General features: G+C 47.5%; 1 protein-coding gene across 3 annotated transcripts; it reads left to right on the plus strand.

The window, feature by feature from the left end:
- Nucleotides 1-238: 238 nt before the first annotated feature.
- Nucleotides 239-16,031, plus strand: Slc38a7 (solute carrier family 38 member 7). 3 transcript variants are annotated; one of them, XM_051201897.1, is made up of 12 exons: nucleotides 259-306; nucleotides 2,763-2,846; nucleotides 4,331-4,717; nucleotides 6,176-6,374; nucleotides 6,567-6,711; nucleotides 7,514-7,612; nucleotides 8,261-8,318; nucleotides 8,507-8,621; nucleotides 9,678-9,825; nucleotides 10,260-10,459; nucleotides 11,277-11,331; nucleotides 14,361-16,031. In XM_051201897.1, the coding sequence occupies exons 3-12, from the start codon at nucleotides 4,448-4,450 to the stop codon at nucleotides 14,461-14,463; spliced, it is 1,392 nt and encodes a 463-aa protein (XP_051057854.1). In that variant the 5' UTR covers nucleotides 259-306; nucleotides 2,763-2,846; nucleotides 4,331-4,447; the 3' UTR covers nucleotides 14,464-16,031. The 3 variants fall into 3 exon arrangements, 2 of the variants coding, with proteins under 2 accessions (XP_051057852.1, XP_051057854.1); XR_007835659.1 differs by lacking the exon at nucleotides 2,763-2,846 and having other exon boundaries at nucleotides 239-306; nucleotides 10,223-10,459; nucleotides 14,361-14,451; XM_051201895.1 differs by lacking the exon at nucleotides 2,763-2,846 and having other exon boundaries at nucleotides 239-306.
- The last annotated feature ends 5,183 nt before the right edge of the window (nucleotides 16,032-21,214 follow it).

A 21,214-nucleotide genomic window follows, 5' to 3' on the forward strand; every position in this document is an offset into this window, starting at 1 on the left:
GTATCGTGCTTATAGTCAGGACCCCCCTAACTGCTCACTACGACCTTAACGTAATCTCTTTCCTCCATGGGTCTTTTCCCTATCTGACCTGGCACTCCACTCTGTACTATGAGTTATTCAGAACTACTCCGTGTAAGCTATCCCCCTTCAGTCTCATAGCCAGTCGCAAAAGGCCAAACTCCTCTCTCTATTGACTGCAGATCTTCGGTAAAGCCTTGAGAAGAACTTGGGGCCAAAAAAGGGATGTGAGGAGACTCGGACCCCATACCTTTAGATGGAGAGAACAGCCCTCTTCTAGGATAGCAGGTAAGTTGGGAACAGTGAGGCTGATGAATTGGGGTAGGGGTAGAGCTCTTAGACCATTGAGAGTCCAGGGGCTGGGATCACTCAACCTGAGCTTTTTTTGTGTGTGGCTGCAGGAGAGCCTGGGCAGATGACAGAGGCCTGGGGCATGGGTGCCAAAGGGAAACGTGCTTCTTAGAGAGAGGCTTGGAAACATGTGACCTTAATGTCTGTTTTGTGGTGTTAGCAATGGAACGGATGACCTTAGACCTCTCTGGAGCTATGCCTGGATCTGGGGCATCCCCAGCCTGCCTTCACTACTCACTACTGTGAGATTTTGCTGCGTTGCTGGCTGGGGGCAGATTGTGTAAGAGGAAAAAGTCTGTGGCTAGACTGATGTTTCTGACTCCAGCCACAACAGAGATGTGGGCACTAGGACTACGTTCCTTAGTTACTTGATGGCAGATGTCCCAGAGCACCTGCACTTTTCTCTTCCTTTTTGGGGTAATGTCCCCTGCTTTATCCACCATCAGAAGGAACACCTGGGAAGCACCCCCAGGGGCCTCAGTCTATTCTAGATGCCCCCCCCCAACCCTCGTGGGCTGACCTTATTAAGAGGGTTGGCTTGAGATAGAATGGACAGGAGTTGTGGCCTTTGTGGGGAGGAAATGGAATTGTTTTTTAATTTTAGAGAGTGAGAATATGAATGAATGAATATGCCATGGTTCCTGTGTGGTCAGAGAATAATCTGTAAGAGTCCATTCTTGCTTTCTGTCATGTGGGTCCCAGGGATCAAACTCGAGTCATGAGTCTTGACTGCAAGCACTTTTATACATTCAGCCGTTTCACCAGCCCAGAATGGCAGCTGTTAGGGATTGACTCCCAAGCCTTGTTTATGGTAAGCACAGGCTCTACTACCCCCAGCCTGGTATTGCTTTCTAACGTCAGCATGCCCTTCTCGAGAGTTTATGCCATGAAAAGGCTGAGCAGGCTAAAGTGACTTACCCAAGGCCGTGCATGTAGAAAGTGTCATGTAGAAAGTGTCGAGGTTAGGTTTCAGCCCTCTGAGTCTAAGATGAGAGCATAGACCCCTCCGAGCTCAGGGATGTTGGGTTTTTTGTTTTGTTTTGTTTCACTTATTTTATTTTTTTAAATATTTATTTATCATGTATAGTGTTCTGCCTGCATGTGTGCCCGCAGGCCAGAAGAGGGCACCAGATCTTATTATATATGCTTGTGAGCCACCATATGGTTGCTGGGACTTGAACTCAGGTCCTCTGGAAGAGCAGCCTGTGTTCTTAACCTCTGAGCCATCTCTCCATCCCTTTCATTTGTTTTGTTTTGAGACAGGGTTATACTATATAGCCTAGTACTAGCTATGTGGCCCAAGCTCACCTTGAACTCACAACAGTCCTCCTTCCTCAGGCTCTCAATCACTGGGATTTCTGGCAAGAACCACAGTGCTCACCTTAGGGATGCTCTTGGTGTGGGCTTAGCTTTGGGTCTTTAAGAAACATTCACTCCTCTTGGAGGTTCAGACAAGTACTGAGGTGCAAGAACACTGAGGGTCAGATTTCAGAGCTGGGCTCCCAAAGGCACTTGAAGATTTGGAGAAGAGTGAACTGGTTTTCAAGGAAGGACCATGGCTAAAGGAAAGCCTGCAGTTAGGTTTTGCTTACCCAGAGGGTGAGCAGGTGACAAGCCTGTTATCAGTTCAGCAGGCCCAGGAAGGAGACAGAGGCAAACAGATGAATGTTATAGGCCACATAAGAATGTTCTAGAAATGATGATATTATCTGGTCTTTGTTCATTCATTCATTCAGTGTGTGTCTGTGTCTTGTTTGGTTTTTGGTTTGGCGAGTAAGGGTTAGTTTTACAAGGCAGTGTTTCTCTATGTCCTGGGACCCACTCTGTAGACCAGCCTGTCCTTGAACTCATAGAGCGCTAGGATTAAAGGCATGTGCCACCACCATCTGGTATGTGTCTGTGTATGGAGATCAGAGGAAACTTGTAGGGGTTATTTCTCTCCTTCTACCATGAGGGTCCCAGGAGTCAAACTCAGGTCATCCATCTTGGCAACAGCCACCTTTACCTGCTAAGCCATTTCAGCATGCCTGGTGTTGAATCCCAGCCACCAGTGACTGCCACATGACCAAGGGTGGCATGCACAATGCCTGGGCATCCGTATCTTTGGTGTCAGTCAGTCCTGTCTTCTCCTCAGTTACAACTCATAGTTAACAATAAACACCACAGGTCTGGCTTCAGAGCCGTGTAGTCTAGCTTGGGAAAGCAAGCCTAGAACATTACAGGGCTAGCACACAAACGATGGAAGGAAATGGATCTAGGTAGTGCCGGGCTCTGTAATGTCTCCAAGAAGGACTCAGTGAGTGGCGGAGAAATGGGGAGGAGATGGAACTTGTGAGTGGCCAGCAAAGGGTCTGGGGATATTCCAGACACACAATTAAGAATTCTTTTTCTAGGCCAGTGAGATAATTCAGTGGATAAAAGAATCTGCTGCCAAGCTGCATGATCCGAGTTCAGTCCCCTGGGCCCACACTGTTAAGGTGAGTGCTGATTCCCAAAAGTTACCTTCTGACCTCCACACAAGCACACATATACATACAACAAATAAACAAAATGCATATACATACACCAAATAAATGAAATGCAATTTTAAAAATGATTTTCCTGTCATTAGGCAATGGTGGCGCATGACTTTAATCCCAGCACTTGAGAGGCAGAGGCAGGCAGATCTCTGTGGGTTCAAGGCCATCTTGGTCTGCAAATCAAGTTCCAAGACATCCAGAGCTGTTACACAGAGAAACCCTGTCTTTGGGGGGTTGGGGGGGTGGGGATTCCTGCTAGTGGCAGACTCAGGCAAAGGCAGAAGGATCTCTGCTTCAAGGACAGTCAGCACTACATAGAGAGACCTTGTCTCAAAAAAAAAAAAAAAAAAGTTTTTTCCCCTGAGGATCAGTATGGCAGGAATTGCCATGTGGGAAATGAGAAAGTTGACCTGAATTTTGAAGGGCCTTGAAAGCCATGCATGCAGTTTAATGTCCGGATACAGGAAAGCATGCTGGGCTGAAATGTTCTTAGTAGTGGTTCCTGTTAGTACTGTGTGGTGTTCAGACAACCTGGGAAGCCAGATGGATCCAGGTCCAGACTGTGTTGCAGCTTGCTCATGCTCATGGACCATCCTGGGTCAGAGCTTGTATTTCTCTGAACCTTCTGACCCCAAGAACAGATGATCTAAAGCATGCCTGTGATGCCTGTCTCCTGGGACACTTTAGCACTCCTGTCTTCTGTGTCCTTTATTCTCTTTGCAGCACTGGCCGTTGGTAGACAAGTGTTTTATCACTGAGTCTCTCAGTATCGTCAGCCTCTCCCATTCTTTTTGTTTTCTTTTGTTTTGTTTTTGAGACAGGGTTTCTCTGTGTAGCCTTGATGGTCCTGGAACTCACTCTGTAGACAGGCTAGCCTTTAACTCATAAAAATCTGCCTGCCTCTGGAGTGCTGGGGCTAACAGTGTGCACCACCAACACCCAACCCCTCCCCCCACCTCTTTTATATTTAGGTCTTATTTACTTTCTGACCTATTAGAGTGAAACAAGTTGGGGAGTAGAGAGGGTCTGAGAGATGGCTCTGAGGTTAAGAGCACTGGCTACTCTTCCAGAGGACCTGAGTTCAATTCCCAGCAACCACATGGTGGCTCACAACCATCTGTAATGAGATCTGATGCCCTTTTCTAGCCTGCAGGCATAACATGCAGGCAGAACAACATGTACATATAAATAAATCTTTTTAAAAAAAGAGTGAAGCAAGTCCGGTGCAGCTGTGTCTGTCATCCACACTGACCTCAGTGCAGTATTCTGCACAGAGCAGCACCTGCCTCTTAGCCTGGTGGGGCTCCTACCATGTAGTGGGTTAGTACCTGATACTTATGGATCCTAGCCATTTGATCTTCGGAAAGTTGCATCACCATTTTGTATTCCAGATTCACCGTTTCAGGATAAACATAATGTCTGCCTTTCTTTGTCTTGCCTAGGTTGACAAGAGGCCCCCAGAGTAGTAGCCCTAAAGGGGCAAGTATTCTCTCAGCTACTCCAGGAATGTGGTTGTGAGGCAGAACCCATAGCTTTCAGAAGAAAAGTAGTCTTGGACCATGGCTCAGGTCAGCATCAACAGTGACTACAGTGAGTGGGGCTCCAGCACTGATGCAGGGGAGCGGGCCCGTTTGCTACAAAGTCCCTGTGTGGATATGGCACCCAAGAGTGACGGGGAGGCATCTCCTGGAGATCCAGACAGAGGCACCACTTCTACACTTGGAGCCATCTTCATTGTTGTCAATGCCTGCCTGGGTGCAGGACTGCTCAACTTCCCAGCAGCCTTCAGCACTGCTGGGGGTGTGGCAGCTGGCATCGCCCTGCAGATGGTGAGTGCACTGGCAGCAGAGGCAGGCAGTGCCTATGGGCTTTGATTTGCAAGAGAAGCTTTGAATTAGAGATGAGTGATAGAGGACACATGCTGACATTCTTCCCTTCCTTATAACTGGTAGACATTAACAATCTATTCCAGAACCTTCTTTTAAAGCTACCATTCAAAACCAGTGCAAGAGTATGAAAAGAGAGAAGGAGGGTAGAAGTGGGAAAGAGAATGAAATCTAACTCAGGTCTCAGACCTCTTTACCCTGAGGCCAATTAAGCCGCAGGTGGATCTCTGTGAGTTCAAGGCCAGCCTCAGCCTCATCTACAGAGCTAGTTCCAGGACAGGCTTCAAAGCAATACAGAGAAACCCTGTCTTGAAAAACAAAAACAAACAAACAAACAAAAAAACAAATTTCAAAAGCAATCAGAGAGCTTTGAGCATCATCTCCATATTTAATTTTTTGGTTTTTGAGATGAGCACATGTAGCCCAAAGTGACCTTTAATTTTCTGTGGCGCCAAGGATGACCTTTAACTTCAGATCTTTCTGCTTCCACATCCTGAGTACTGGGATTACAGATAAATGCCTCCACACTTGGCTTCATGCAGTACTCAGGCAAACCCAGGGGTTCATACACACTAAACAAGCACTCTACCAAGCTACATCCCCAACCCCTGCATATTTAGGTTTTGGGTGTGATGTTGACTTTTGTGGTTATGTTTAATTAAAAGAAAGACCCTTATGTGTTAGAATTATTGAAACATTTACTAATGAAATAAAAAGATTATTTGTATTGACTTCAAAATACAATGGAAGGGTGATAAAGTGGAAAAAAAAAAAAAGTCTGCCACAAGAACTACTGTAGTAGTGCATGCCTGTAATCCCAGCACTCAAAATGTTCAGGCAGAAGGATCTTCATGAGTTTAAGGCCAGCTTGTACCACACAGTAAATTATAATCCAGCCTCCAGCCTGGGTAAAAAAAAAAAAAGAAAAGAAAACCACAAGTTGTTTTGAAGCTGAGTTTGAAGCCATTTGGGCTTCATTCTGTTCTCAGTTTGTATGTTTAAAATTTTGACTGAAAGCCATTTTTTTCTTGTTTTGTTTTGTAATTATTTTATGTGTGAGTGTTTTACCTACATGTATAATTGTGCACTGCATGCAATGCCAGTGGAGGCCAGAAGAGGGCGTCAGATCCCCATTTAGTGGAGTTACAGATGTTTGTGTGTGAGCCCCCATAATATATTCTGGGAATTGACCCCCAGGTCCTCTGAAAGGGCAGCCACTGAGCAATCTCTCTAGTGCCTGAAACTTGTTTTTAAAGAAAATTTCAACTTGATAGCCTCTAGTAATCTGTTAAAATTGTCCTGCAAGATAATCTGCAAACTGCTTTGGATGTTGGTGTAAGAGACACCAAAAATGAGCTCAGGGTGTCTTTCCCATGCCCTTTTGTCTGTTCCTGGCTGCAGGGCATGCTGGTTTTCATCATTAGTGGACTTGTCATTCTGGCCTACTGCTCCCAGGCCAGCAATGAGAGGACCTACCAGGAAGTGGTATGGGCCGTGTGTGGCAAGCTGACAGGCGTGCTGTGTGAGGTAGCCATCGCAGTCTACACCTTCGGCACCTGCATCGCCTTCCTCATCATCATTGGGGACCAGCAGGACAAGAGTGAGGTTCTCCCCAGTTCTCATCTCTCTCCTTGGCTTGAGGTCCTGGGGTAGATGGGAAGAGTGCTACACACTAGGCCTTGTCCTCTCTGGGAGTCCTACTCCTTAGAGGGAAGTCTTAGGACCTGCCAAAGCAGGAGGGCCCACACCCTGAATGGCCTGATGTGATGTTCCCTCCTTCTTCCCTGTGCAGTTATAGCTGTGATGGCAAAGGAGCCTGAAGGGGCCAGCGGCAGCCCCTGGTACACAGACCGCAAGTTCACCATCAGCCTCACTGCCTTCCTCTTCATCCTGCCCCTGTCCATTCCCAGGGAGATCGGCTTCCAGAAATATGCCAGGTTCGGAGGTCCCAACCCAGCCTGGGCCAGACAGAGGCTCTGATCAAAGACAACTGGAGAGCCATTTCTGGTGGGGAGCCCCTCTCCCACATGGCATCTTCCTTGGGGAACAAGAACAGGCAAGCCAGGGCACACCAGAGCTGCAGAATCCTAGGCCCAGGACTTTTTACTTTTCCCTTCATATCAAGGAAGACAGTGGCCTTTTACAACATTAAAAGGTGTGATGTCCTTGTTGAAGAAGGGATTGGTGATGGCTGGCAGTATAAGGGCAGATGCTGACTGAGGCTTTAGCTTTCCTGGAAGCTGGGAGTTGATGATTTTAGTGTTGTCAGCATGGTAGGGTCTTCCATGGAGCTCAGACAGCGGAAGCTAGCTTCCTAGCCCTATATCTAAAAAGCTATGGGTTTGGGGGCCCTTTTGTACTTGGCCATCTCCAGGGTTTCCTTAAATGTTAGCATCCCAGTCTCCACCCTTTACCCCAGAATCTCTTAGCTCTCAGAGGCCAGGCCCACAGGATGGCCATCTGTGAGCCCTTGCCACACCTGGGCTGCTTAAGCTGAGCCTGTAGCTGTGCTTTGGAGCCGGGTTCCTGCATGCAGTCTCTGAGCCAGCGCATGTCCGATGGCTGAAGTGCTGACAAGCTCTCCCTGTGACAGGTCTCTCTGCAGCTTATTTCTCCTGAATCACTATTTGGTGTGGTTTGGTCCCTAGAGCAAGGGTGGGTACATCTGAGGATGGGGTTGGACAGGGGAAGGGCTGGCTGGGGCTGGGAAGTAGGAAGTCAGTCTTTCCTCTTTGGCAGTTTCCTGAGCGTTGTGGGCACCTGGTATGTCACCGCCATTATCATCATCAAATACATCTGGCCAGATAAGGAGATGCGTCCAGGGGACATCCTGACCAGGTAGGTGAGGGTCCCTGGGAAGTGCATGGGGTAGAAGTTGCTACCCAGATCTGGCATTTAACGATCACATGTGTGCTCTTCCTGAGGCTCATTATTAGCTCATTGACACTACTCATCAATCATTGTAGGAAGGAGGTGAGAAGGCCTGTTCAATGTCTAGCAGATACCACAGTGCTATGCAAGGTCCCAACTTGGCAAGACTACCAGGGAAATTTTTGCACATTTTCCCAATTACTCTTTGGATTTGTCAGACTGGGACTCACGTAACCCAGGCTGGGCTCAAGCTCACTATGTAGCCTGGTTCTTGAACTCCTGATCCTCCTGCCTCTACCTCCCAAGTGCTGGAATCACAGATACACACCTCCATGTCTAGCTTTCCAACCCCCCTTTTGTTTTTGGTTTTTCTAAAGGAACAATTCAGGAAAGAAAGTCCTAAACTTAGGAGCCAGCAATTCTGGACTCTGGTCCTAGGATGGCCTTTTAGAACCTGTCTCCTGAATTTTAAGTAGACACAGGTCTTCCACTCAAGTGTGTTCATGGTTGGGTGCTGGTTGTTGGAGGTTAATGGAATCATGAAGAAGTGGGTGGTGGGGACAGTTGGTGGCTCTGTGGAATTCACAGGCAGGTTCACATTGTGTTTGCCAACAGACCAGCTTCCTGGATGGCTGTGTTCAATGCCATGCCCACCATCTGCTTCGGATTTCAGGTGCAAGCACCAGGGTCCCTGCTGTCCCATTAGCTCAGTCCCCTGGGTAGGATTCCTGGGAGGATGGATGAACCAAGGGCCCCCTGGCTTGCTCCTTATCCCTGGGGCCTTTGCCCCCAAGGTACCTCCCTTTGAAACCTGTAAATGGGGTCACATCTCCACCATGACCATACCCTTCATCTGGACAGTGCCACGTGAGCAGTGTACCTGTCTTCAATAGCATGCGGCGGCCGGAAATTAAGACCTGGGGTGGAGTGGTGACAGCTGCCATGGTCATAGCTCTGGCTGTCTACATGGGCACAGGTGAGTACTGTCCTCCAGACGCCAGGCTTGGAGTGCTCCCACTCCCTCTTGAGTCCCCAGGGTTTCTGGTCCAGTTTTCCTAGGGAAGCTCTCTCTGTACTTTTAGCTCGATAAGCACTTCTGTAGACATTGACTTGAATTGGGCTGCCCAAGGCTACCCCTCATCAAGATAGTGTGTTCCATCTGCTCACTGGTTCTAAACTGATGCTAAGTGACTTACCAGAGGATGTGGCACCTGGAGAGGCCCATGAGGGAAAAGCCAGACTGAAGAAGAGTGTTCCAGAGGGAAACCACAAATGCAGGGTTTCTGGGAAAGAAATGGGAAGGAGGTCTGCATTGCTGGGGTGCAGGCTCTCCCTGGGCAGGCAAAGGGAGAGCAACGGATACTGCCAGGATCCTGAGAAGATGCATTTCTTGGGTGGAAAATGACCATGCAAAGAAATCTCTGGCTGTTGTGTGGGTTAGTTTGGGCAAGGGGTCAAAGATGAACTGGGAATCACCATCCTCCTGTGGCAGGTGATGAGGACAGGAGCTACCTGGGCTAGAATTATCCCAGCCTGTGAAACAACAGCAAGAAACACAAGAGGCAAACAGGCAAAGTCCCTTTTGCCATGGGCCCCATGTTCTGACTGGTGACAGGTGATTTAGAGAGGTAAATGATATGAAGAGAGTAGAATAGGATGATAAGTGTCGGGTGGGGGTGACTGGATGGGCAGGACAGTGTCCTTTGAGGAGGGGGCATCTGAACTGAGACCTGAATGATGAGGTGTCAGCATGATGGTTTGGGAAGATGGAATGGTTGGTATGGAAGTTAAGAGACAGGTGCAAAAAGCAGCAGTGTGTATGCTGGTGGGCTCCAGCCATGGACATCTGAGAAGGCAGGGAGTGGGGTGGGGCTCCATCTGCTCTCCCTTGACTCCCTTTCTGAGGCTCAGGCCTCACCTCCCCCAAGCTGCTACAATGTTCATTCTAAATGATGTTGCTCACATCAGAGTAGACAGTCCACTCTTAACCCTCCTAGGATTTCCCTGACCTTACCCTTGTCCTTGCCCATAGGCATCTGTGGCTTCCTGACTTTCGGGGCTGCTGTGGATCCAGATGTGCTCCGGTCCTACCCTTCAGAGGACGTGGCTGTGGCCGTTGCCCGAGCCTTCATCATCCTGAGCGTGCTCACCTCCTACCCCATCTTACACTTCTGTGGGCGGTGAGCCCCTTCCCCATCCTGTCCAGAGCCCCTGGGAGCCAGCATGATACATGGCCTTATGGGGAACTTATTTTGTGGCAAGGAAAATTGAAGCCAGCAGAAAGAATCAGGATGCCCTCCCCCATCCCCCATGCCAAGTCTTACTGGTTCCAGAAAATTCTGTGACTCCTATAAAGATCTCCAGTCCAGATCCTTTCCCAAGCTTTTATATAGATCCAGACTGCCTTTTGGATACCCTAACCCCTTCCTTTTATAAAGGGAATTATGGTGTCCATGTCCAGGTGAAGAGGCAAAGCCCTTCCATAAACTTATCTGCAGCCCATAGCAACCAAGGACAGTGATGGTCACAGATGAGGGGAACCACACATGTCCATTCAGGATCTCCCCCTCCCTGCAGTAGCCAAAGCAGCCTGAGCCCCTCCTCATGTGAGCAGGGCCGTGGTGGAAGGGCTGTGGCTGCGCTACAAGGGGATGCCAGTGGAGGAGGATGTGGGACGGGAGCGACGGCGCCGGGTCCTGCAGACGCTGGTATGGTTCCTGCTCACCCTGCTGCTTGCACTCTTTATCCCTGACATCGGCAAGGTCATCTCGGTCATCGGAGGCCTGGCAGCCTGCTTCATCTTCATCTTCCCAGGTGCACACCCCAGGCGCTTCCATCTCCCACACACAGCAGGACCTCCCTAGCCTCAGCCAGGGACTCAAAACCTGCTGGCAAGAGTAACCACCAATCTCTGTTGCTCACTGACTGTGACCCAGCTACGTGCTGCCCTGTCAGCACTGACTCCTGGTGGGAAGGTTGTGATCTCTGTGTTACTGATGAGATGTGGGGCTAGAGAGTACAAATGTGCCCAGAGGCTAAAAAGCTCCACTATCAACAGCCCATTTGAAGCCCAGTAGGCCCAGGTCTAGGATCTCTACTCTGACCCTTCAAGTGTGCTCACCCTTGACTCTCAGGATCTGGCTAGCTTATTCTAGTCCAGAGGGAAGGAAGCCTGGTGGTGGCACCTTGAGACTGAAATCATGGGATCCAAGTTCTAGACACAGATCAGAGACAGATGCACAGAAATCCATCCTGTCTGCACAGCTATGAGTTCTACTGTACCCAGCTTGTTTCTGTGCAGGGACCTCCTTAAAAGCCCTTCCTACTGGGCGTGGAGCAAGGGAACTATGCCTGCTCAGGAGTAGGCAAGATGGTGTGAGCTACCACAAAGTCACTCTTCGGCGTGCCCTGAGTCCTGAGTGTAGCGCAAAGGGTGCTTGTTAGCCACTGGCCTGCCTTGGGAAAATAGAGGCCAGGTGTCCAGCTGGGTGTGGGTTGGAATGGAGGATCTGGATTTCAGAATCTCTAGGAAACAGGCCTTTCTCCATCTCCAGCACTGCCTCTTGGAGGGTGGGGTTGAGGGAGGGAACCCCTGTTACCTCCAAACTCAGGGTTAACTCTTCTCTTCTAGGGCTATGCCTCATTCAAGCCAAACTGTCAGAGATGGAGGAAGTCAAACCAGCCAGGTAAGCAGGGCCAGCTGAGCGGCCTTTTAGGCAGATGAAAAGGGACCTTAAAATAGTGAAGGGGTCTGCTGGGTAGTGGTGTCATGGGCAGGCAGATCTCTTATAGAGTGAGTTCCAGGATAGCCAGGGCTGTTACACTGAGAAACTGTCACTGAGAAAGTGTCAGTAAACTAGGGCACTTAAAATTGTGGGGCTTTTAGGGCAGTGGCACACACTGCCACCTCCACACTCGGAGGCTAAGGTGCAATTGCTAAGGTTTGGAGCCCCTGGTACTGTGCCAGTTACTTTTACAAGAAGCTCAAAGGGAGAGAAGTTTTCTGCTCAGGAGGGCAGTGTGTCATGGTGTCTGTGGAGTTTGGTCACCTGTCCATAGTCAGGAAGCAAAGGAGACAAGGACACTCATATTACCTTCTCTGTTCTTATTTGGTCTGAGACCTCAGCCCACAGAATTGCACTGCCCTGTTCCGATCTCTGTTTAACCTCTCTGGAAATGCCTTTATAGATAGATCCTAGGTGATTCAAATTCCACTCAAATTGTCAATGAAAATGAATGATCACAGGAGGCTGGAGAGATGGCTCAGAGGTTAAGAGCACTGACTGCTCTTCCAGAGGTCCTGAGTTCAATTCCAGCAACCACATGGTGGCTCACAACCATCTGTAATGAGATCTGGTGCCCTCTTCTGGCCTGCAGTCATACATGCAGACAGAACACTTCGTAAATAATAAATAAGTAAATAAATCTAAAAAAAAAAGAAAGAAAGAAAATGAGTGATCACACTATGGAGTGAGAACCAAGCCAGCCAGCACTATGTAGCAAGACCCCACCTCAAAAAAAGGGGATAGGGGAGGAAACTGGAGGAACAGCTCAGTGTTTAAGAATGCTTTCTGTTCAAGATGGTGGCGCATACCTTTGATCCTAGCATTCAGGAGACAGAGGCAGGCAGATCTCTACCAGCCTAATCTACAGAGAGAATTCCAGGACTGCCAGGGCTACACAGAGAGGGAAAAAAATGCTTGCTGTTCAATCCTGAAGACCAGAGTTCAGATCCTAGCATCCATGTAACAAACCAGGTCTCCCACAAACGCCTGTAACTCCAGCTCTGATGGATTCTCTGGCCTCTGCACATGCACCTACAGGTGTGCAGTACAGCACACAGACACAAATAAAAGTTCTTTGTGTTTGGAAGTGTAACATAGTAGCAAGCTAGTCCTGTATGAGTCCCTGGGTTAAATTCCCTAGTATCACTCCCCAGATTATGGGATGTAAATTTTTGCAGTGGGTAACCTGAACTACTTATAATTTATGTACTACTGGAAGGCTTAAAAGAAAAAGTAAGAGTCCCATGCAGGCATACCCCTAATCCCAGTACCTGGAAGCCTGAGACAAGAATATTTCTAGAGTTCAAAGCCAGCCTGGGCTACATGATTTCAAACTAGCCTGAGCTACACAACGAACCTTGTCTCAACAACTACAACAACAAAAAAAAAAAAGTGGGGTGAGTTCCTTCTCTCACAGCCCATCTTACCCCTCTCCTAAGACATCTCTGTTTTCCCTCTGGGCTGTGACCTCAACTGTTCTGTGCACATCAGTGTCTAACTACACAGAGCTGTGCAGTGTATACAGACACAGAGGTTTGTATATGTTTTGTTGTTTGAGGCTAGAAGATTGCCATGAGTTTAAGGTCAACCTGGACTTCAGAGTGAGACTTTTGACTCAAACATTTGACACCAGCAAAAGTCATCTATCTGGTGAAGGAAAAGCACATTGCTTCCAGATATGTAGGTTTCCATATAAGTAGGTTTCATGCTTTAAGAAAAATTATTCCAGGCTGAGCATGGTGGTACATGTCTTTAATTCCAGCACTTGGGAGGCAGAGGCAGGTGGGTCTCTGTGAGTTTGAGGTCAGCCTGGTCTACAGAGTGAGTTCTAGGACAGGCTTCGAAGCTACCCAGAGAAATCCTGTCTCAAAAAACAAAAAACAAAAAAATATTCCAGGGCCGGGAAGGTAGTTCAGTGGGATAGTGCTTATCTACAATATACAAGGCCCTGGGTTCAATAATCCCTACCATGACTGGGGAGAGAGACAGGGGAGCAGGGAGAAAAAAAGAAAAGGGGGGAAGAAGAAAGGAAGGAAGAGAAAATAAATTTATTTCATGGCAATTTTTTTTTTCTTGAGACAGGGTTTCTCTGTAACTTTGGAGCTCTTTAACTTGCTTTGTAGACCAGGCTGGCCTCGAACCTCAAACTCACAGAGATCTGCCTGCCTCTGCCTCCCAAGTGTGCCACCACTGCTCAGCTCATGGCAATATTTGTATTTCAGTACTTGGGAGGCTGAGACAGAAAGGCAATAAGTTACAGGCCAGCCAAAATTATACAGTGAGACATGCCTAAAAACACAAAGCAAAACATTATTTAGTATAAAATTAAAAAACAGGTATATCCTAAGAAAATAAAAATTACCCTTCATCTCAATGCCAGTGATAACCTCCTGGCATTTGTTACATGTGGTTACAATTATCTGCCTTCTGTTTCTTTTCTTTTCAATTTATTTTTTATTGTAAATTCTCTCTTTGGCTACATGTATGTGAACACATATCACCAGAGGTTAGATGTATCCAATCCCAGTCTCCCTGGAGCTGGGGTTACAGGAGATTGTGTGATGTGCTGCGGGTCCTCTGGAAGAGCACTGTGTGACCTTGACCACTGAGCCATCTCAGCCCCTGCCTTCTGTTTCTGTTTTGAGTGAAACAGATCTCAATCCCTGTCGCCTGCTCTTTCCTCAGTGTCTCCCATCAGAAGACTTGCATTCTGCCCTGGTCCCACCTACAGCATCATTAGTGCCTCTAGATCTTGGTCTCCTTAACTGTGAACTCGGGTCACAGAGCTTTGTGTGGGAAAGTCCTTGGGAAGCCCAAGTGTTCTGCCTAAAGAAGTGGGGTGACTGATTATATTGGCTCTTACAGATAGGAGTCTGCAAAGACATAGGGGGGAAAATGACTGAAACCTTCTCTTATGCTCTGCCCTACAGCTGGTGGGCACTGGTCAGTTATGGAGTCCTTCTGGTCACCCTTGGAGCCTTCATCTTTGGCCAAACCACAGCCAATGCCATCTTTGTGGACCTCTTGGCATGAACACTGCCTTCCAGAAAACATGTCACCAAGAACCATCTCTCAGAGCTCTGGAGCTACCCCAGGTCCCATATCCTATTCCAGCTGGTGACATGTGGACACATTCTTCCAGGGACAGTCATGGGACAGAATAATCAGCCGTGAATCTATGGAGAGTTCCCACCCAGCTGCCTGTCTGTTCCCCAGCCTTCGAATTGTCATGGGTGGTGGCAGGAAGTCCCACATCACAGGAGCTTCCCCCCTTACCCAGATCTCAACTTCAGTCCTTTGGAACCTATGAGTGGAGAAAGTCTGAGTGTCAGAAGAGACCATTCTGACCTCCCTCTGGAAAAACAAACAAAAACAAAATCCTATACATAGTGCTGGCATCCCTCACAGAGCTTATCAGGACTGTGCTCAGTACCTCGGGGATTAGTGTCTGCCCATATCTCTCAGAAGCCAATGATGGCTGTCCCTGGGACCTGACACTTCCAAATGAGTCGCTGACATCATAGTTGTCCATTCCCCTATGGGACCTCAGGGTCCCTACCCTGACTTTGTCCAAACCTAATGGTCCAGGTTGGGTTTCCTCCTGTGCTCTCAGACATCAAGTCTAATGTTTACAAATGGCCGGCCTGGCTCTGGGCTAGGGGCTGCCTTTGCCACGGTGCTGTGAGCACTCCTCCGTTAGCTTTTCACATGGGCAGAGGGTCTATTGTCTTTTTCAGATTCCAGCTAGGCCTGTCTTTTCAGAGATTCAGGGTGGGTCACAGGAGAGGCTTGGAACTTTTGGACCCTCCTTCCAGGCTGGGCTGCCCAAGGTCTGGGTGAAGCTCTAGAACCATTGGTTCACTCCTCCAAGCCTTCCCTTCCCAGCTAAACCTTCCTTTACTAACTCCGTCTGGACTCTTCATTCCATTACCACACCTAACCCATCCCTCGCCCCTCACCCTCTCGTTTCTTTCATTCATGGGTGGGCTTTGTTATTTGTCAAGGGGAGGGGATGGCACCAAACCCTGTCAAGTCAGCTTGCTCAGTTCCATACATCTGTCAGGTCTGGCCTCAATGCCTGGGAATCCCACTGAGTTATACCTATCTCAGGTGAGGTCAGGCTGGACACTTTGTACTCTGACTACCTTAGCCTCTCATCTACCCCTGCTCACTTTTGCAAGTCTCAAGTACAAAACTGGCCTCTTTCCCCATAATTTTCTCTATTCTGCCTAAAACACCTATCCTAGAAGTGAGAGGGGCCTTTCCCAGCAGCCCTTCAACTCGGGTCTGTTCAGTTGAGGTGTCAGAGGCTCAGCATCCAGACTAACTGAATTGTTCTTTTCCTGTCCATCTCGGGTATCCATCCTCTCTGGTCCCACTATGCTAGTCTCTCTGGGCCTCCAAGTGCTGCCTCTCAGGGTGGCCAGGCATAAAGCTGGGGCATGGCATAGAGACAGACCAGCTGAGACTGTAGGCCATCTTCAGCTTGATCTCAGGACCCCTTCCTTTCCTTGTCCTCATCCAGTGTCTTGCTGGGTCTTTTCTACTTAAGCACATGTGGAGAAATGGGGATGGCTAATAAAGGGGCTTGCACTACTTAACTATGTCTCTTCTATCTTGTGTTTGGAACAGAGCCTAAGTCATAATGGCAGAAAGGGGACCTTGGATGGGACAAGTAGGTGACGCTTGACTATCCACAGCCAGGAATGGTGCCCATGGGCTCTCTTACCAAGCAAGAGTCTGCAGGAGGTTCTGGACACCTCCTTTTCTGCTTCCTTCCCTGACTCTCCCTACTGACTGGAGAGTGTCTTTTCTGGGCTCTGCTTCTATTCTAACCCAAGATCTTCCTCTCTACCCTGCATTTTTACCACCTCAGCCAGCCCCTCTGATGCATGTCCTCCCCCATGGCTGTAATCTTGGAGTGAGCATCAGACTCCCCAGCATCCACTGGTCCTGTAAGAGGCAGAATAAGCCCTGCTTTGGCTGGGGACATCATCAGGTACTGCATTCAGGAAGAAGATAGGCTAATGGGGCAGGCTAATGTTCTGCAGTCACACAGGTCTAACTGAAGACTGTTAGAAGTCCCAAAGAGGGAAAATAGTATTTGGATTGGGAAGAGGGAAAATAGTATTTGGATTGGGAAATACAAACTTTTTCACTAGGACAATATGCTTGAGATCACTATCTTAGAAGGAGAAGAAGGAGTTTATTTTGGTCCTTAACCACTGGCCTTGTTGCTTTTGGTCTAGGATGGCAAAGTATGCCTTGGCAAAAGCATGTGACTGAGGAGACATCATAAAAGACAGTTGTGCAGTTGTGGCACACTTGTAATCTTAGCATTTGGGTGCCTAGGGAAGGAAGATCTCCAGTCTTAGGACGTAGAATTACCCTGCCTTAAAAAAAAAAAAAAAAAAATAGAGAAGATCTAGAGTCCTGATAGGCGCTTCAAAGGCATACCACTGTGACCAAACATTCTTCCACTTCATATCTTAAAGGTCTGTCTTCCCCAGGAAGGAAAAGAAACCTTTAACCAAAGGGCTTTGCGGGGACATTCTGGCTCCAAATTACAGCAGAGGCCTTAGGCTCTCTCAGAAGAGTCCTGGAGGGCTTACTGGAGGAAATGATGTTTGATCTGGCCCCTGACTCTTGAGTAGAGATTAGCTAAGTAGAGAATGGGGAGAACTTTCCAAGCAGTGAGACTGTGTGTGAGGAGGTCCTGAAGTTGGAGACATACAGCTTAAAGAACTAAGAAGTGAAACAATGACGTCTTCAAATTTGCAAACAAATGGACTGGACGGAACTAGAAAAAGCCATCCTGAGTGAGGTAGCCCAGTCCCAGAAAGACAAATCTAATATGTACTCACTCATAAGTGGATGTTAGACATAAAGCAGAGGACAACAGGCCACAACCTCAGAGAACCTAGAAGAGCCTAAGAGAAACACATAAATCCACCTGGGAAGGGGAAATAGACAAGCTCTCCTGAGTAAATTGGGAACGTGGTGGGTAGGGGAAGGGTGGAAGGGAAGGAAGAGTGGGGTGGGGGAATGTATGGCTCAATAAAAAGAAATGGTAAAAAAATTAACTAAGAGAAACAAATTCCACCTCCACGCCTTTAATTTCACAGAAATTATCGGTCTTTCCTTTAGACCAAGGATTGGAGATTTCTTTTGCCTGTATACAGAGCCAGATGTGAAGTATTTTTTGGCTTAGTAGGCCCATACAGTCTCTGATAGAACTGTACAACGTGGCCATTGCAGCATGGGAGTGGCCTCAGGCAATTTTGAAATTAATGAATGTGAGGCCGTTCGATGTGGATACCCAAAATAGAACTCTATGTAGTTTTTCACAAGTTATAAAGATTTTCTTCTTTTTTGCTTTTTTTCGTGAACTGAAAATGAACATTTAAAATATTTTTTTAAATGTGTGTGGGTGAGTGTGTGTGTGTGTGTGTGTGTGTGTGTGTGTGTGTGTGAGAGAGAGAGAGAGAGAGAGAGAGAAATGCGTGCTTGTGTAGTACCTGCAGAAACCAGAAGAGGGCATCAGAAGTTGTGAGCTGACTACCTGAGTGCCAGGAAGAAGCCTGGGTCCTCTGGAAGAGCAGAGTGTATATGCTCAACTGCTGACAATTCCACCAGCTTCTAAAAGAACATTTTAAACTTGCAGGGTGGAAAAGTGGCCTGGGGACCACAGTTATTGTGAGAACAGGAGTGGTGAGCCACTGCATCCCTAGTGCCTGTAACACACTCGACATATTTACTAGGGAGGGACTCAGCAGAGGGGACTTCACTTTCTTCAAAGGAAGCTCAGTGAGCCGGTTCGGTTCTCTCGGGCACAGGGTGGGAACTTACACTGGTGTGACCGTGGAACCACTGGTGAGCTGGGTAATTGTGGTTCTTCCTTAAACCAAGCTTCAGCATCCCCAGATGCTGTACCCTAGTGCCATGTAAAAGCCCACAGATTTTGGAGGTCAGGACTTCACTTGAGCGGTAAACTATCCTAAGGGGTAAATTTTGTATTGTGATTTGTCAATGTGACTAACCTGTAGAAAAGTCACTTCAATTCCTTGGGTATTTTGTTAATTTGCCAAGCGGGGAGCATGGCATGCCCATTCTACCTTGGTAGCCTGTGAAGAATAGAGGTAGGGGATTTGCAGATGTTAAAATCCCTCAGGGGGATGAATCATGTGAATATTCTTTAAACTGACACCTTCTTCTTTTCTTTCTTTTTTAAAAAAATCTTGTTTTATATGGGCAGATTAAACTCATGATCCTTCTGCCTTAGGGTCCCAAAAACTAGGCATCACAAGTATAAGTACTGCCATGGGTATTTTCTTGCAATCAAAATTAGTTCTACATGAATGTTCTGTGGAGGGACTGAGAGACGGCTCAGAGGTTAAGAACACTGGCTGTTCTTCCAGAGGTTCTGAGTTCAATTCCCAGCAACTATATTACATGGTGGCTCACAACCATCTGTAATGAAATCTGATGCTCTCTTCTGGTGTGCAGGTGTACATGTAGGCAGAACACTGTATACATAATAAATAAATCTTTAAAAAAAAAGGGAATGATCGGTAGAAACTGACACCTAAGACCATTTTTAAACAACAGTAAATAAATAAATAAATATCCTGGTTAGCTTTCAAAAAAAAAAAAAAAAACTAAGAAGTGATTAGTGTAGGTAAACCTTGCCTGGGTGTGGGAGAGTAGCCAAGGTGAATCTAGAACACTCTGGATATATCTCTGGATCCTCTTTAAGATTAGTCTAGATCCCATATGTAGGGGAATGCCATCCAGTTGGGGTCAAGTAGGTCTGACAGGTCATGTGAAGTAGGGACTAGGGCTTCTCTCCTGTCTCTAGATTAAGGAAGTTATCCCTCCATGGTGGATATGTTCGCAAAGTCCTTTTGTGCACCAGGGATACATCCTGGCTCCACTGTCTGAGGTCCCTTAGACTGCTCAGTCCTTCTGGCTGAGACCCATATTCAGGGGGGTTCTGGCAGGAGTAAGATGGTATCTCAAAGTTGTTTTGATTTGTACTTCCCTGATAGCTAAGGACATGGAGCATTTTCTTAAGTGTCTTTCAGCCTTTTTGATTTCCTCTATTGAGAATTCTTTCTTCAGTTCTGTACCCCATTTTTTAATAGGGTTATTTGGTGTTTTGTTGACTAGTTTCTTGAGTTCTTTGTATATTTTGGAGATTAGCCCTTTGTCGGATATAGGATTGGTGAAAATCTTTTCCCAGTCTGTGGGCTGCCGTTTGGTCTTGTCCACTGTGTCCTTTGCCTTACAGAAGCTTCTAAGTTTGAAGATGTCCCATTTATTAATTGTTTCGCTCAGTGTCTGTGCCCCTGGAGTTATGTTCAGGAAGCGGTCTCCTATAACAATTTGTTCAAGGGTACTTCCTACTTTCTCTTCTAAGAGGTTCAATGTGGCTGGATATTCCCTTTGCTTCTCCAGAAATACTCAAATAAGGGAGGGAACTCAACCTCCAAAGATAAGTTCTTCAAATGGGATAGGGAGGCAGAACAGCTTTGGGCCTTCACTCTATCTAGACAGGGAGGTCATGCACTAAGAAGGAGTTTCATTCTCTCCCCACAAACAGAAGTGGAAAAGTAACACTCATGCCTGGCAACCCAGCCCACCCATGTCTCATACTGGAATTGCCTCCATCATAATGTGCCACACCATTAAGCACTTGATGAGTATCTTCCCACGAGACCATAAGCTCCATGGCAGCAGGGCAACATCTTCTCATGGATCAGGCATTAGCCTGGTGCCTGACCCGTGGGAGCCAGGTGCTCAGCAACCAGGTGGATGGCAGCACCTACTGGACTCTCACATTTTACTAATGCTTTATTACATCAACTCCATCTGAGTGCAACTCTGAAGAAAGCCAAGGCTCAGCAAGAAAAGTTAAATAGTTAGCTGGGGTTGCATAGGTCACATCAATGGGATCACACAGTGTTCTTATCATGAATAAATCAACAAGGAACCAGAGAACACTCTCAGCTAGCACAATGACCTTTGACACCACAGGGCAAACCAGGGACTCACAGTCCCCATTCAGGCATGCACATCAGATCTCAGAACCATCAGAACTCAGCCTCTCTCAGGCAATCCGCATCAAGTGGTCAGTGCCTGCTGGCTAGGGGACTGGACAAGGACTTCACCTCTCCAGGCCAGCTTATCTAAAAGGAACATAGTCACTGACCTCATTCACACAACTCACTGGGCAGAGCTGAGTCATTAAGACAGTGCTTGAGGGCTGGAAATTCCTGCATTCAAAGAACCCTTGTGAGGCTCTGGGTACTGACCAAAAAAAGATAGAAGGAAAGACAGAGAAGAAAAGGTGGCCACATTCCCTTCTTTTTTTTTGTCTCAGGAAGATGCATGCTGGGTTTGCCCACTGCCTTTTGGACTTCTGGTGTTTCTCACACTCTAATATGCAAGCAAATCATAAGTGAGGAGCCATCTGGTATCTCTAAACTATTGTTCTGCTTCAGCAGGTCTGAGGTGGGGGCTGTGTCTAACACTCCCATGAGTCACTGCTTTTACTCTTGACAACACTGAGCAACAGAGGGCCTGTTGGTTGGTGCAGTCTTTGACCTCAGACAGATGTGGGTTGATGCCCAAGGATACCTCATGCCCTGCAAGAGCTCAGAGACTTGATCACTACTCTACCCTCCTTTTGCTAGGCTATAGGAGTGGCAATGGTGCCACCTTATCAGTAAGACAGTGGAAATCTAAGAGAAACTAATGCAAAGTGCCTGGCAGACAGATCCCA

Source organism: Phodopus roborovskii, unplaced genomic scaffold, assembly GCF_943737965.1.
Source record: "Phodopus roborovskii unplaced genomic scaffold, PHOROB, whole genome shotgun sequence".
NCBI classification, from domain to species: domain Eukaryota; kingdom Metazoa; phylum Chordata; class Mammalia; order Rodentia; family Cricetidae; genus Phodopus; species Phodopus roborovskii.

Coding starts and splice junctions, on each gene's coding strand:
- Slc38a7 (XM_051201895.1), top strand. CDS start 4,448: ATGGCTCAGGTCAGCATCAACAGTGACTACAGTGAGTGGGGCTCCAGC. Junction 6,375..6,566: donor TGGGGACCAGCAGGACAAGA/GTGAGGTTCTCC, acceptor TTCCCTGTGCAG/TTATAGCTGTGATGGCAAAG. Junction 7,613..8,260: donor CCAGGGGACATCCTGACCAG/GTAGGTGAGGGT, acceptor GTTTGCCAACAG/ACCAGCTTCCTGGATGGCTG.